This window comes from Letharia lupina (genome assembly GCF_014066315.1).
Source record: "Letharia lupina isolate WasteWater1 chromosome Unknown contig_5, whole genome shotgun sequence".
Lineage (NCBI taxonomy): Eukaryota > Fungi > Ascomycota > Lecanoromycetes > Lecanorales > Parmeliaceae > Letharia > Letharia lupina.
In genome coordinates this window covers 2,130,074-2,146,999 of record NW_023502974.1, presented here as the reverse complement: position 1 = coordinate 2,146,999, position 16,926 = coordinate 2,130,074, and the positions used below count along the sequence as shown (strand labels likewise).

Below are 16,926 nucleotides of genomic sequence, written 5' to 3'. Positions count from 1 at the left end.
AACCGTACCACTCAGCAAACGCCCACCCCACACACACTCACTCACTCACCCAACCCTGCTCAGAACAATATCCATAACCATCGACATCGAAAAGCCCGATTCCCCCAAAAAACCCTCCGCTTTTTTCACACCCGCAAACTTCCTACACTACCACATGATGATAAAAAATCTCCACGAGACTCCTGAAAAACAAGCAAAAAAAAAAGACCATCGACACCGAAACTCACCTGGAAAAAACCATCGATGGGTTTCCGACATGGATGCAAGCCCAGCAGTAGAATTTCTTCTTCCCCCTTCTTCTTCTTCGAAACGGTGGTATGCGCACTCTACACTAACGTCATCTTATTCCAGGTAACTGTTACAATACCAGCCCCTTCGGCTATCGCATACACGTCGCGTATTACCACGGCTGGTAATTACCAGCCGCTAGCCACCAGCCACCTGTTTTACGTACATAGATATCCGTACATCCCACGAATCAATCATCAGTCTTTCAGTCCCTTTAATCAATTCCTAACATGTCTGGTATCCTACTTTCAACAGTAACTGACCTAAAAATCTCAATACCTGATATTAAAAACCCCATCACCAAACCCATCACCAACCCCTCCCCACCCCTCCCCAAACCTCTCCACTCCGCTCCCAACATCCTCCATCTCATCCCTTCACCTCCCATCCCCCATCCCATCCCATCCCATCCCATCCCTTCACCTCCCTTCCATCCCTTCACCCCCAGCATCCTCCCTCCACCTCCATCCCATCCCATCCCTTCACCTCCTTCACCTCCCTTCCATCCCTTCACCCCCAGCATCCTCCCCCAGCATCCTCCATTCCATCCCACTCCTCTCCCACTCCATCCCCACTCCTCCCCAAACCCCTCCCCCCAGCATCCTCCCACAGCATCCTCCATCCCTTCACCCCGACCAATCCTCCATCCCATCCCCACTCCTCCCCCACCATCCTCTATCCCATCCCATTCGATCCCATCCCCACTCCTCCTTAAACACCCCCCAGTATCCTCCCTCAGCATCCTCCATTCCTCCATCCCATCCCTTCATCTCCATCCTATCCCTCCACCAACCTCATCCCTTCACCTCCATCCATTCCATCCCATCCCATCCCATCCCTACTCCCCTCCCCCCTCCCCACCCCCTTCATCCCCACTCCCCCCCCACCATCCTCCATTCCATCCACCCATCCCATCCCATCCCATTCCATTCCATCCCATCCCATCCCATTCCATCCCATCCCATCCCCACTCCTCCACCCCCACCATCCTCCCCCAGCATCCCCCATCCCATCCCTTCACCTCCCTCCACCTCCTTCACCTCCTCCATACCTCCATCCCTCCTCCCTCCATCCCACCCCCTTCCACCTCCTCCACCCCCTCCACCCCTCCCCACATCCCTCCACCTCCACCATCCTCCATTCCATCCCTTCACCTCCTCCTCCACCCCCTCCACCTCCCTTCACCTCCCCTCCCCTATAATCTTCCCAACCCAACAAGTCCCCAACCGCGTACTTCTCCAATTTATACAAATACGAATCACACAAACTGAGATCAAAGACGCCTATAAAACCCGACCCGCCCACGAGCCCACCCTACCACCCACCGTAGCACTACCTCCCACCCTACCTCCCACCGCACCTCCCACCACGACCCCACCGTAGCTCCCACCCACCGTAGCTCCCACCCACCGTAGCTCCCACCATACCACCCACCGCAGCACCCACCCACGACCCCACCATACCTCCCACCCTACCACCCACCGTAGCACCCACCGTAGCACCCACCGTACCTCCCACCGTACCTCCCCACCCACGACCCCACCCTACCTCCCACCGTCGCACCCACCGCCGCACCCACCGCAGCACCCCACCCCCACCCTACCCCCCACCGTAGCACCCCACCGCAGCACCCACCGTAGCACCCACCGTAGCCCTGTGGCCGGGGGGAAGGGGAAGCCAAGCGCGTTGGTCTGTCGGATTGCTTGGGGGGGGAATCAACGGGGGCCGTTCTTGCCGGATTGGAGGCACTGATGGGTAAAAGAAAGAACGAGGCGAGGGTTCTTTGACGGGTGGAGGGGCGCAGAGAGATCGAATGGGGCGCTTGAGGGGCTGGTATGACCTTTTGATGTTGGCGACGTTCATGGGATTTGTGCGTGGCGTGGATGAAGACCGGTCGTTCAATTGAGACGCCTATTTCGAAGGGTTTATCAATGAGTCTATACAATACAGATTTCCTACCCATTACCCATCCCAACCCTCGCTCCATTATGGATACTCCCATACCAATCTAATAATATCCCTCATTACCCTCTGTTTCCCCAATGGTCCCCGCGTCCCTCTTCACTCGTGTCACAGTCGTATCCATCCCCTCCATTCCCTTTACTCATCATCCTCCCCCTCCCCAGGCCTCCTCTCATTACCTCTGACCCCATCCTTCCGGATCGGAATCTTGATCCCCTGCGTAGCGAAGCACTTGCTCAGATTCGTGCTTTCAATAACTCCCGGAAACTTTTTCGCTGAATAGACGTCAAACTTATCGCTGAAGCACGACGCAAGGACGGGAGCCGAGGCTGTATTGAGCGTTTGAGCGGTGGTGGGAGAGCCGACATTGACAAAATTCATTTTCAGTCTGTGATGCAAGGTAAGCTTGGGTGCGTGCGTGAAATAGTGGAGGTTTAGGAAATTCAGGTCAAAATACCGGAAAGAACCCTCGGTGCGCACACTAAGATCTTGCAGGATGAACCAGACCCCCATTTCATTGTTTGGATTCGTGAGTTTGAAAGCGCTCACGCAGAGGCTGCCGATGAGATTCCGCGTGAACATGCCACTCGCCTGAGAACGAGGATCGCACGAGGGAGCGCTAAGTTGTGATGGCGATAATAAGGGGCCTTGGTTTTGCTGAAGCTGCGACTGGTATGTTGGGGTTACCGGGGTACCCGTAGGCGTACTGTAGTAACCTTGTTGCTGCTGCCCGGGTGGCGGTGGCGGTGGCGGCGGTGGCGGTTGCGATGTTTGACCTTGTTGAGAATATTGGTGTTGGTGGTATTGAGACGATGTCTGCTGGTAGGCCGAGGCCGGTGGAGGTGGGGGAGGCTGGCTGTATGATGAAGACATTGAAACTTGCTGAAGGGTATTGGAAGCGTAAGCAGATGTGTCATCGACTGGTGGGGGATAGGCGGAGGATGTCGCAGCTGAGATGGAGGGAGATGTTGCGGAGTGTCGGACGAGATTGACTTCTTTTTGGGCGTCTGCCGACCAGAGATCGACGGTGAGGACGAAGTACGAGGTATCGATGTCACTGTCCGAGATGAAACTTCAGCTTAGGCCTGGCATGACCGTCGAGCATCTTCTGATCGAAAGAGAGGATTGCCGAATGAAAGGCCACTAACTTTATGTCCAATTCCTTGTTGGTACTAGCATCCTTAACCACAAGTCTGATACAAGGCGGTGGTGTGATAGGCCGTCTGTCCTGCACAACGCCGAGTCTCAGCCATGGCCGTTTCAACGCATTTGAGGCCTTCAGTCCCAACATTCGAGATCTTGCTGCTCCAATTGCCCCGACTAACCTTGTCTCCGAATCCACACATGCGAGCCCGGACAGGTTGTTGAACAATATCCAAGCTGTAGCTTTCATCAGGAGCCTTTCTGCCAACACGATCCCATCTTACATACCTGTATATCCGGCCATTGACCATTGTACTCGTCGGGGACGGTTCTGACATGTTTTGTGGGGGTAGGCTTAGGGTAGGGCGTACTGCCGTGGATGCAGACGAGGGGGCGGGGTATGATAGGCCGTTGCTCTCTTTACTGACAAGAGTTGCCACATCCATGGATGATGGTGGGTTCAGTGGTGTTGGGTGTAATGGATGTTGTCGCTCATGTACAAGGGACATAGCCATACAACAAAAGGGAGCCCCAGAAGCACTTGCTTTCCCAGCTCCGTATTGAGTGGGTCGCGCCTGTTGAGTTCAGCAGTGTCGGGATGAAGCGAGAGGATAATGTGGGGCTCGTGTCAATGGAGAGTGGTCTTGTGTGGATAATTGACGAGGCGGGGAACAAATGATATAGATGAGGAAATCTCTCTATCGAGCTCGATGTATGAATATACTTCTTTCAATATCTGTGGTCGTTGCATGGCAAATTGAGAGAGATTGAGGGAGAGAAAGATGAGGGAAGAAAGATGAGAGGCAACAGTCATGCAACAATTCAAGTGCAGGTGAGAATTAATTTTTCGAGGAAGAGAAAAAGAAGAGAAAAAGATGTTGACGTTGCGAAAGACATGCCAGCCAATCTCCCCCCTTGAGCCCCTCTCTCCAATCCCAGTGCTAGTAGTTTATTAGCTTATTACCTTACTTTAACTTTGAGCTTGTGGGGGGCGATCTGCATGAGAACCGAAATGGCGGGCTCACGCCACCGGCCCGTGTCCAGGGTTCAGCACGGAGGGGTGACCAAGTTGAGAATGGTGCAGTCATTTTAACGCCGACTTAACTCTACCAAGAATCTTCAACACTCTGTTCAAATCTCACCAACGATCAACGCGCTGCAGCTTATGCACCCACCCAACCTATCAAATTCCCCCGCCCCATCCCCACCCCTCCCCCCCACCACCAGAAAATCCCCATCTTCTTCAGAATATCGTGCGGCTTACTGAAGCATTCTAATTTCTGCTGCCTAATTGACCCAACTGTATGCACCTAATCCTTCCATCAGTCAGTCAGTCAGTCAGGTAGTACCGCCCATACGAATACGCTAGCTATGTAAATACCCGTTAAGGAAGCTGCAATTCTCATCTTCAACGTCATCAAACCACAGAGAGTAGTGCAAGTCCGAGTCGGAAAAATTAATTCATTTCCTACTCCTTCCCCGCCTGAAGCCGCTGAATATTTCTTGTGCTCCCAGGCCCAATCAGAGTACTCCGTTGGACCTCATTCAGAGATCGGGTATCTATACTACAAAAGTGTATCACGTCCTATCCCCACACATGGTGAAAAGAAATCCATAAAAGGAGACTGCGCCGGAATGCGCAAGCGTCCGTCCCTCGTAAATGCCCACTGTGAATCCAGACGCCAGATCCCGCGGGAGAATGAAAACGTCGCTCGCTCGCTCGCTTGTACATGCGGCTCTCAGCTTAAAGTACATGACCAAAGAAGCATCATAATATTACCAGAGCATGGATAGACAGAGGAAAGATTCACCTGCGTCTTGATCATTGCTTGCGAGTATGTCATTCCTCTTGGGCAGACGCTACGGTTCGGGGTATACGGCAACAGTGGACGATGTTGTTGGGCGAGAAGGGGGGAAAGGTGAAGGGTGATTGGCGGCGGTCGAGAAGGTGGAGGAGGGAGAGGCTTCAGGAGGCCAGCTTGACGAAGTGCTTGTTCCATATCCAGCCGACCAAGTTGTCCGAGTCATCTTGATTCTTCGCGAGCCAGAGCTCGCCCTTTTCGCCGATGACATCGAAGATCTAAGGGAATAGGTTAGTGCTACGTTCCATCGCCCGTCAAATGGAACGTCAAACTTACTTCTCCGGCAACGTAGGTCAGATAGGGATAGCCTGCCTCTTTCCGTGCACGATCAATGTTGAACTCGTAGACGCTGGCTGCCAGGAAGATGACATTGAAGTCCTTCTGCGCTTGCCCGGGTGCTGGAGATTGATTGCGTGGAGAGTCTGACATTGGCATGGCCGAGGAGAAGAAGCCAGAATATCGGGCCGAAGGGGAAGCCGCGCGATGCTGAGATGTGGGACCGCCCGGAGGATATGTACTTCCCGACGAATCCCTACCGACACGCGTTGAGTCTTCGCTGACGTGGCTAATGCTCGAATGGTCAACGCTTGGACGAGAATGAGCTGGCGAAGGCTCCGTGAAAGTCCGGGGGCCGGCAGTGATCATGCGTCCAGGAGTCGAGCTCACCGGTGTTGTGTTGTTTGAGTAAGAATGGTAGCTGCCGGGCACCTCTGGTGTTCGCGGACTATGGCCAGAGAGGGTGGAACTGGCCCGCATGCGGCGACTGGGTTCCACATAATTCCCCGTGGGCTGCCCTGCGGGTGCAAGTTGAATCCCATCGCCAATGGTAAAGAAACTTCCACTGCTCCGGCCTCCGAAGTCCGGCTTGGGCAGTATGGGTGATTTGTCACTGCTGACGGAAAGCGTACGCCGTTTTGAGAGTTCCACCGAGGAAGGCTGCCTCTGCGAAGTGCTATCGTCACCATTGAACGTGGTCGAGGGCGAAAGAAAGTTGGCGGCGTCGTTGAGCATGGAACCGTTGCAAACGCCAAGTGAAAGGACTTGAGCTTCGTAGAAAGCAAAGTCACCGGTAAATGCATCGACAATGTCTTGCGCCTTGCTCGGTACTTTATTATCATCAATGGCCTGGCTCAGCTTCCTCCGCCAGACAATGTGCCATTGCAATTGGAGCTGAACGAAATTGTTAAGACATGCTTCCACCAGTTTGCTTGTCAAAGAGAACAGCTTCGGCAGCTCGTCTTTGAGGGTATCGTTGACGGCTATGAATTGCTCGCCTTGCTCGATGGTTTTCTTATCTGGTTTGTCTCCTCGGTCTTTGATAGCTTTGAAACGCGCGTAGTCCATGATTCGCTTGTTGCGTTTCTGCGTCAACTTTTGAGGGCCTTCGTAAAGTCTCAATAGTGTCATCATGGGTTCAATCACATTCTTGCGAACAGCGGCGATCTGGCTCTGGTTAGTGCCGTTTGGCACGAAATCAGTGCGAGGGAACTTACATGATCCGTTAGGGCCGTCATCGACATTTCCCTCGTGGACATCCTGAATTTTCGCCACTTGCTCTCGACCTCCGGGTAGCTTGTCTGACCGACATCGATATGCGCCTCCATTGCCAGAACGAATTCGCAAAAGCGGCTCATGAAAATTTGAACGTCGTTGGTGTACATTTCCACGTCCCTCATCACGACCTGAAGCTGGAAGAAACATGAGCCGAACTTGTCGTAAACCGCTGAATAGGCTTTGTCTTCCACCATATCCGACAAGCCAACCTGTTGTCTGAGCTTCTCTGTTCGACGACCAAAGGCTTTGGAGAGGCCAATGCGAACATCTGATTCCTTGCGCTTTCTGTTATTTGTCACCTGCTCCATGATATCGGCACGCCTCTTGCTCTCGTTGATCCTCATGGAGATGCCTTTGATTTCTCGAACAGCAATGTCCAAAGCCGTATAATCAGGATGGTTCTCTGGCGTTGCTTCCAAGAGTTGTTCCAGTAACAATGGGTATTTGAGAATCCGCTGAACCGGCTTTACCAATAAAGAATCGAGGTCCCAAGCTGAAGTTAGATCGTGAGCATAAGCTCGGCATTCCTTGAGCCAGATTTGCACCTTGGGATTCTTCTGCAGTACTTGAAGCTTTTGGTTGGCAGCATCATGGTTTTTCAAGTACTCAGCATACACCTTTTCCATGTGCGCCATGTGATGGCCAAATGCCTCTCCAATGAAGGTCTTGCGGTCCTTGTCATCATCACTGAGCTCAAGTCCGTTTATTGAGGACTGATCATCAGTATTCCCGCTATATGACGTTGCATTGCTAACACGGTTGCTTCGCCACCGTTTCGACTTTGGCAATACATAGACTGATTTGGAAGCTCCCTTCAAAGCGTCAAGGAAATTGGTCGAAAAGGCGACGATCTGGTCAGAATTGCCGAACAAGGTCTTTACATCTTCTGCTGAAATGATTATGACGTTTGAGGTGCCTTTGTAAATGTCGTCGACTACCTTCATATCCTGGCCGAAGGAGTGCTCCGTGTCAACCAGCTCCTTGATAATATGCCTCCGTCTCGTCAAGCGCTTCTGGTCTGGAGATGGCGACGAGGTTTTCGAGGTATATTCCGTTAATACTGACGGTCCCTCCACACTCGGTCGGTCTTCGAACATAGAAGAGGAGCCCGATGGCTGCGCAGATGAATCCATTGATCTCGAGGGGCGTGATGAGTCGTGACTGGGAAGGGAAGGCACCATAGGGTCATTGGTGGGAGGTTTATCAGGGTAGGCGTTCGAAGTGACGGAATCAGCTGGGGGTGGCGGGGGTGAATGAATGGGGATTGGGGGTGGAGGTATCACTGGAGAGTCATCCTTTTGAGGCGGCATGATGTTAATTGCTAGTCCAAGTCCTTGAATCGGAGGTAATTGTGGATGAGAGTCCGCAGCTGGCTGGCCTGCCTGGTTAGGCATCTCTGCCAGTTCTCTCTTCAAAGTCTTCCAGTCTTTTGGTGGTAATGAAGGTTTCTCCTCTATAGGACTATCCACGGCTTCCGCTTGTAGATAAATACCACCGAGTGACGGCGACATGTTCCAATCGTCTGGTCCAGTTAGACTAGCCCTGGCTGGCTTCAGATCCCCTTCGTCGATCGCAAGTCTATTACCGGATGGCGTTGAATCATCATGCCCGCGTTCCATGCTTTCTACCATTTTCTCATCGTGATCTTCTCTCACCTCTTTTTCAGGAACCGGTGGTACCCTTAAAGATGTTGTCCGTTTTCTGATCTGAAATTTGAGCGGATCAGGCATCGAAGTAGACTGTTCATACCTTCTTTTCGCCAGCTCTTGCAGATACAGCTGCGTCACCTTCTTCGGGTCCCAACCCCCCTGACGAGCAAGGTCTGGAGACTGTGTCAAGATGTGTTGTTGGACATCATTCATCAGCTCCGGACTGACAACATTAGTGTCATGGTAATGATCTAGGACACGATTGATTGTGCTATAAGCATCACTATCCAAAGTGGTTCGAGCGGTGCGAGGTGAGGAGAAGGATGCAGGAGACCATGCCTGTTGCGGAATCTGCTCGCTTGTTGAAGTGGACGTGGATAGGTCGTTGGGTTGTGTAGGATTCGAGGGACTGTGTTCGTCGATTCGCTCCATCGGTGTGTCTCGGTCATCCCTTGACCTTGTAGAAGAAGTCCACGAACTCATGCTCCACCGACTTTCAGGCTCTTCACCTTGAGGTGCATCCTTCAGCTTTTCGTCGCGATGCCTCTTGAACGGCGCTTTATCAAGGACAGGAGTGTCACCAAGCATGATCTGTATTGATTCTCGATCATCTTTGTCGGAACTCGATTCTTCTGTCGCACTAGGACGTCGAGGAGATTCGGGACTAGGACTCGAGTCTCGCATGTGCATAATCTGGTCGAGCAAAGTCTGATGGTCTTGCGATGGATTTCTGGAGCTATTCTGCGAATCCTCCTGAGGCTCATCGTCAAAGAACGTGTCCACTGAATCGGATGTACCTGCTGTGATAGCAGAAGAGGGTTCGACATCGGAAGGAGGCGTTCCGTTTCCTTCTTGCACCCGACAGAGATTTGACGAGAATCGATCGTACGTGCCTAGAGTGGGCGAATCCTCCATGCTCAGATCCAGGACAGACCGTTCTGACAGAGGGCCAGTATTTATTGTTAATTCGCGCTCCGACTTGGGCAATTCCTCCGCTGGAGTTTGAAATTTTTCCTCCTCCACCTCTTGCTGGCCTTCTTGGCCGGGATCGACAGCTGGCCCGGGATGATCATGCTGATGTCCAAGTCCCTCAATTTCTTCGCTGGTGTGTGACGCTTCCAGCTGCTGATCTTCCTGAGCCATCGACATTCTCCGCTGCTCAGCCTCGACCTCTTGTCTCTCATTCTCCTTGACAGTCTGAGTGAAAGCCTGCTGGATTTTCTTCCTCCTTGCCGCAAAATCCACAGCACCAAGTTCTGGCGGCTTGCGAGGCCGGCTCTCTCGTGTGTTCCTTAGGCTACCATTTTCGGTGCTCGAATATCGATCAGCAGCGCGGGCACGAGAAGCTGTGGTTGACGCACTTGAGACTGGTTGGCGGGGTCTCGAGCTGCGCAGCGGAGGAGACTTCTTCGGCATCGGAGCTGAGATGTAGGCTGTAAGCCGAGGGCTAGTCGCGGTATGTTGAGCACCAACATCACCGCGCAGTGGGGATCTTTGTGGAGTGTTTGATCTTGGTTGCCGTTGTGGACTGCGCGGACGCTGATTGTTCTTCTTGGCTGGGACCAGTACCCTCGTCGGAGATTTCATATGTGTCCTACCTAATGCAGAATTGTTTCTCGTAGAAGGGGTAGAGTTGCCAGAATCGGACGTAGGACTTAAACGTCGCGTACTGATAGGTATTCGAGATTGAGAATTGCGTTTCGATGTGCCAATTGAGCTAGGAGAGGACGGTCGATCTTGTGTTGGCGAAAGATCAAGTCCATACATTGTAGACGCTGGTGGTCCGGATGGCACACCAGTGAAGTCACTCCTTGTCCGTCGATGCACGTTTGTGAGAAGAATGGGTATCTGCTTCTCCGTTTTGATCTCTTCCAATGTCGGTATGACCCCTGAGTACCAAGCAGAAGGCGACGACGGCGAGCCTTCGGAAACATGACGATTTCGTTCCTCGGGAAACATTGGATTAGGGCTATGCATACTTCCCTCAGATCCTCTCCTTCGACGCGTCGCAACAATGCCATAGCCGGGATCAGGTAGGGTAGAGCTCATTGCCAAAATTTCCCCAAACAGAGGCCTTCGCGAACCGTTGTCAACATATGGAGCCAGATCAATCATGGATTGAGAAGCAGACATCTTGGGGTCAGAGGGCTCAGTCCGTTGAGGCCTCGGAGCCCTCTTTGATCTGGGACTTGTATTCGCATCCTCATTCGTCCGCCCTCTTCGAGGGTGAGGTCTTGCATTGGTAGTGGACCGTGATGATTCCGAAACCAAACCCATTCTCGAAGAGGCATTTCCATTGCGGAATGACAAGGACGAATTCCGAGGTCTTAAGCTTTGAGCACTGGTTGATGGGTTGGAGCCTGCAGACGGAGATCTTGAGCTAGACTTCCTTGGTAATGGCAAAGTCTCGTCAGGAGTTTGGTTGAACTTGTCCACCAGGTCCTTCAACGATGTCTGCCGATTTCGGGCAGTGTTTAGGGTAGGGCTGGACTTGGCGGCGCTCAAGGGAGATCTGTCGGAGGTGGGAGAAGAATGATAGTCGTGGGTATTGATGCGAGACGGTACAGCATGCAGGCTTTGCCCTTTGGCTCTCGAGACAGGGCCAGACCTCTGCTGGTGGCCCATGCTACCGTCACGGCGTTCCACTCTTATATCTCCCTGGCCCAGTCCATCATTCAAAGCTTTCCCGAATTGATGCTGATGGTGCCTGTAGAAGTCGTGAGGATCGGGAGAGTCCCTCCCAGTACCGTTGACCCTAGCGCTAGAGGTGCTCTGTTCGAAGGAAGTCGACACTCTGGGCCGTTTCCCCGAGGGAGTATAGGCATAGGCAGGTAAAGGGGGTATGGATGGAGGGCGTGATGTAGGATCGATGTCTTGAGCTGCGGGGTCGTAGGAGGATGACGAGGGACTGTGGTGGTTTTCTAAGGCATAGGACGACGACATGCTGACCTCGGGTGAGAGATGTAAGACATCAGTGTTGTGTCACCTGTACAACTCGGCCTTACCAGGCACGTCAAATTGATGGCCCAGAAATGCAGGGTCTTAGTGTAGTGTGTCCGGATAGTTGTCGCACGAGACAAACGCGGAGAAAATACGTGAAGCTGGAAATCTATCGCGCGCAACAGTAATGTGCAGGTGGAGTGATAGGTTGATAAGGCACCCGTGAAGGAAGACGTGGTTATGGCAATTTGTGAGGTGGAGTTGGTGAGTCGTACTGAAATTGATTATGGCCTGTACGCGAAAGCAAGAGCATGGTCCAATGAGATTGAGCCTCTTTTTGATCCCACCAATCCGCTTGATAACAACGAGGATTCCTTGAGGTACTTAATATTTAACGGCCAGCTACCCAGAGAACGTCCTCGACTTAATTACCCTGCGCTACTGCCCAGCAAGCAATTAATAATAATGATTGTTGTCACTGCCAAATGCTTGTTCCGCTACTGAGCAGAATTCACTGCTGGGCGGGCCCGAAACCACGGATAGAGTACGGTACGGTGTACGAAGCAAGCCACTTGCAGGGATCTTGCTGGCAATGCTTTACCTTAAACACCTGGCGGCCGCATGCCTTAAGGTGGTGACCATCAGCTCCGACTTCTGAGGTTCCCAAAGAATTATTTGCAACGACGCTCGCGACTCAAGTTGACAGTCCCGGATTCCTGCCTGCTACCCGGACTACGGTACGAGTCCAGTGGTACTCTACAGAATGTCCAGTGGACAATGGATACCACACTAGCGTACTTGCGCTTCTTAGAAGCGACTTTCCTTCAACGGCCATTCGGCGGATTAACCAGTGGCCGGTATGAATCTTATTCCCTTGAAGAGCTGCGTCGGGAACAGAAGAGAGAGTGTCTCTTGAGAGTCTGTGAGATACGCTTCAACGCAAAAAGTATTGTACCAAACATCCGAGGCCACGGGCGACAGTGCAGCAGCGAGAGATAAATCATGTACGCGGGCCCGCGTTTGCAGCTTCAGTCAATTGAACTTTTCAGTCAATGAAGATACAGTCTGGCCTACCTACCTAGGTCCTTTGTCTAGGCAATCTGCATCACGTCTTCTATGCTCAAGTAATTCAACCAATCCCGGTGGAGTCCTACCCGTAAGCTGACTAGCTTTCGACCTTTGACGCGACTCAACGCGTCAAATCATCTGCTTTTACTTTGGTTTCTCGTGTGAGCAACAACCATTGAAAAGTTTGAATGAAGGTTCTTCATTCAAACATATGGAAAACTTCTCTTCTGCCTTTTATTGGAGAAAAAGAGGGTGCACTCCCCCACCTTCGGTTATGTCTTGCCATCTATTGCCCGCTGCTCAATAAAACTCTGAGAACGTGTGGTGCGCATGATGGGCAAGCGAAAACGAAGTCGCCCCTTCGACGAAGATCACAAGCGAGCTAAAGTCGAAAAAAAGATCATAACCCCTGTAAAGCATCCTGCGTTGAGTCTTTATTACCGCAATATCTTGACTTTGAGAGACTATCTACTCTTGAAGCTGCCCACAACGTCCAAGGCCAGACGTCGCAAAATTGTGTCCATCTTGCCTGGCACGGCCAACTTTCACCACAGCGATGAAGAGACCGGTACCTTGTCCCAAGATAGATATTGTCTTTCTCAACTCTTGAACAATACCTTGGTTTGCACAGTCCACGAGCAGACGTCGCGACCTGAATCTTCTAGGGTGAAAGACTTTGCAGTCTTCTCTCAGCACGTTAGTCCCACTGCTGGGAGCAGTATTGGCGGCAGCACATCGTCGCTGTCGGATCTTGTCGACTTTGCCATATGGCTACTATTTCATAAAATTCATCGCCATGCTCATAGACCGCCCCATATGCTATGTCATGGCTTTCAGCGTGCGAGTAACCCGCGACAAACCAATGAAGATCATTGTGCAATCGCTGGCATCCCAGGAGTTGTATCGCACTACCCCAATGCAAATGTAAACGCGCTTAAAGGCTCACCCTGGACGGAGACATTGAGCTTGCTAGGGAGAGAAGGTGACCGCATAGTGCTTGATCTAATTCTGGATTGTGGTATATTCCTCGCCGGCAACGAGGGCCTAGGTAATTATTACCAGCTATCAGGTAGGGATTACCCCAGCGTCCTCTTATTCAAGCCTTAAGCTCAATGATAGACGCAGGGACTCCGTTGACCGAATTACAACCTCTGAGTGCCTCAAATTCTCAGAGAAAAGTACTCACTTCGAAGCCAGAGCTCTGCAAGACATCTATATTATGTCATGTCGCTCAATCAACGCACAAAAATCCTGCTGCCATTACTTTCGTTCGAAATCGTATGTTCTACGCACGCGCGGCTTTAAACGCCAAAGGAAGAGTTACCTTTGGCTTGCGACATATCCGTAAGTTCGGAACGACTGTACAAACGGTCGGACTAATGTGTAATAGATGTCTTGAATCGATATTCAGACAGTGGCAATATAGAGCACACAGCCCATGTGATGAAATATTTGTTCCCGAGGCAATTTGGGATGCACAATGTCTTTACTTGTACAGTCGACTCAAAGGAAAGCATTCAGCCTTTCAAAGACTACACTCTTCGAGAGCAAGAAATCGCTCAGTTGGATCGCCAAAAACTACAGAAAGGAAGCGCTGAAGCTTCAAGCATTGCCGTCAGACACCGAGTACCGAAAAGGCTTCGAGGTGAGGCGCTGGATCTTGTCAGAAAGTTGCAGAGACTACACTCCCGATGCTCGTATCATGATCTCCTGAAGCATTACTGTCCGGCAAAGGTGAGCAGGATAATGCGTTTTCCTGCCAATGCAGCTTGATAACATCGAATAGCGAACAGGCCCCCGTCCCAAGCGGATAGTGGTTGCTGGATCAGCAAGAACCATGCCCGAAAAGGTTGACAGTCAAGTACCAGGCCCTTCATCGTGCACAGTCATTAATGCCGCTGTTCCTCAAATTCGAGCGGAGCCTCCCAATGCACCTTTGGTTTCGCTAGCGACCCCTCAGTCTGATGTATCTGCATTTTGCCAAGCTGTACTATCCAATTTAATACCGGACAGATTCTGGGGCGAAGGAAACCAAGGACAGGATAATAAAGAAGTTGTGATGCGGAACACTGATCGTTTTGTTCGATTGAGAAGATTCGAGAGTCTGTCATTGCATGCGGTGTTTCAAGGCTTAAAGGTAATAGGTCCCCCAAATCAAAAGCGCGGAGTGAAGCTGACACCTGCAGTTGACATGTATGACCTGGTTGAAACCAGCTCAAGTCAACCATTCCATGAGGGTTGCAGCTTCCGATGTTGAGAAGCGCAAAGAAATATTTTTAGAATTCCTCTACTACGTGTTCGACTCTTTACTGATACCACTGATCCGCTCCAATTTTCATGTCACAGAATCGAATGTTCACCGGAATCGTCTCTTTTATTTTCGACACGACGTGTGGCGGGCGTTGACGGAGCCCGCTATGGCGAACTTCAAACTCACTATGTACGAAGAGATGAAGACTGCGAAAGCCAAAAACTTGCTCGACGCACGCGCTTTGGGTTTCAGCCAAATCAGACTGCTCCCTAAAAGCAACGGAGTACGGCCCATCACAAATCTTCGCCGACGCGTCACCAAATTACAGAACGGCAAATTTACCTTGGGCAGAAGTATCAACTCTGTCATGGCACCTGTGTTCAATGTGCTCGACTTTGAGAAAAGGAAGCGGCCAGCTCTTGTAGGCTCAGCTCTTTTCTCAGTTGGGGATATGTACCCGAAGTTGAAAGCTTTCGCACAAACGATTCACGGGGGCAAACCACCGTCGAATTTCTACTATTTCGCAAAGACAGATGCCAAATCATGTTTTGATACTATCCCTCAAGACGACGTAATAAGGCTCATAAAGCAGATAGCTTCCGAGGAAGGCTATAGAATCGCTCGACACGCGGAGGTCAAACCTTCCGACACTCATGGTTATGACTTTGCAAGGAATAATATCGACATCAAGCCGGCGCGCAAATTCGTTTCCACCGCGAGAGCGGCCACAGACTTCCAAAGCTTCGACGATTTCGTAAGTGCTGGTCTGGGAACAGCAAAGAAAAATACTGTTTTTGTAAACAGCATCATCCAGACTTTACAGAAGAAGGAAAAGACCTTGGACCTTTTGCAGGATCATGTCGAGAGGAACATTATCAAGATTGGCAAGAAATTCTTCCGGCAAAAGGCTGGTATACCACAAGGCTCGGTCCTGTCCAGTCTGCTTTGCAATTATTTCTACGCGGAGCTAGAAGAAGAATGCTTGGGGTTCTTAGAACGGGATCAGAGTATCCTGCTCAGACTTATTGATGATTTCCTGCTTATAACAACTAACAAAGATCACGCGAAGAAATTCCTGCAGGTGATGCATGACGGAGTTGAAAAGTATGGCGTCGAGGTGAATCCGGTCAAAAGCCTTGCGAATTTCGACGTCATCGTCAATGGCTCTCAGGTGCCTTGCTTGCATGAAAGAACTGAGTTTCCCTACTGCGGTAACTCAATTAACACCAAAACACTAGAAATCACTAAAGACAGAGATCGAAGGAAGGGTACAGGTAGTTGATAGCGCTCTAAAGCTCAACCGTGTTTCTCTGCTAATGGGTAACAGTGCTAGCGGATACATTGACCGTCGAGCCATCAAAAGTCCCGGGCAAGGCTTTTTACCGTAAAGCGTTGAAGTGTGTACTTTTCAGTGGGCAACGGCACTGGCTGACAGTAATTGCAGTGCCTTGAAGATCCAGACACACAAGATGTTCCTCGATACAAACTTCAATTCCACTGGTACAGTCTTGTCGACCATCTATCAGAATTTTGTGGAGGCAGCTATGAAGTACTATCGGTACGCCAAGTGCATGGGAGGAGGGAAGCACCCTCACCCAGATCTGCTCATAGGTGAGTCTGGTCGAGTCCATATCAGAAAGGCAGAGATCGTTGTGGGACGTAAGCTAACGAGATACATTGATGACATATGCAGGTACCATACACGATCTGGTTGAATTGGCGTTCGTACTCATCAAAGGCAAGCACAAACGTCAGACAGAGCAAGGCTATAGCTGTACGGTCAGCAAATGCCAAGTAGAATGGTAAGCGGCCCCTGCTTCAGCTCCAACCCCTGCATGAACACGCGGGAATCCCACATGTTGCAAAATCGTGCCACATGGCTAACCGAAGGATGATACACAGGTTGGCGGCAAAAGCTTTCCGCAACATCTTAGCAAAGAAGCAAAGCAAATATCGCCTTGTCATCCTTTGGCTTGATGATGCGATTCGGCGGACGAAGCCGGACAAAGCCAAGGAGATGTGGAAGCTCAATAGAATCGTGAAAGAAGGCGATGCTATATTTATAGATTATAAGTTTTAGAGATAATACTCCCTACAAAGCACAATGAATGCTGGTCAATGAGCCCTGCGGAATGCACGCTTGTAATCTTGTTGCCAGCCACATATGCACCAACCCCCACATTGACAGTGCCCCCACAACAGAGATTCT

At 51.0% G+C, this 16,926-nt stretch overlaps 3 protein-coding genes across 3 annotated transcripts; 1 reads left to right on the top strand and 2 right to left on the bottom strand.

Moving 5' to 3' along the window:
• Positions 1-2,388: 2,388 nt before the first annotated feature.
• On the bottom strand, positions 2,389-3,731 carry HO133_008835 (uncharacterized protein; the record flags this gene model as incomplete). Its single annotated transcript, XM_037299698.1, has 5 exons — positions 2,389-2,638; positions 2,708-3,307; positions 3,399-3,478; positions 3,576-3,630; positions 3,682-3,731. The coding sequence occupies 5 exons, from the start codon at positions 3,729-3,731 to the stop codon at positions 2,389-2,391; spliced, it is 1,035 nt and encodes a 344-aa protein (XP_037155699.1).
• Positions 3,732-5,359: 1,628 nt separating this feature from the next.
• On the bottom strand, positions 5,360-11,401 carry HO133_008834 (uncharacterized protein; the record flags this gene model as incomplete). Its single annotated transcript, XM_037299697.1, has 3 exons — positions 5,360-5,473; positions 5,532-6,698; positions 6,749-11,401. The coding sequence occupies 3 exons, from the start codon at positions 11,399-11,401 to the stop codon at positions 5,360-5,362; spliced, it is 5,934 nt and encodes a 1,977-aa protein (XP_037155698.1).
• Positions 11,402-12,799: 1,398 nt separating this feature from the next.
• On the top strand, positions 12,800-16,797 carry HO133_008833 (uncharacterized protein; the record flags this gene model as incomplete). Its single annotated transcript, XM_037299696.1, has 10 exons — positions 12,800-13,034; positions 13,098-13,535; positions 13,592-13,810; positions 13,857-14,200; positions 14,253-14,603; positions 14,653-15,991; positions 16,045-16,114; positions 16,162-16,328; positions 16,411-16,519; positions 16,620-16,797. 10 exons carry the CDS (start codon positions 12,800-12,802, stop codon positions 16,795-16,797), a joined length of 3,450 nt encoding a protein of 1,149 aa, XP_037155697.1.
• Positions 16,798-16,926: the final 129 nt, after the last annotated feature.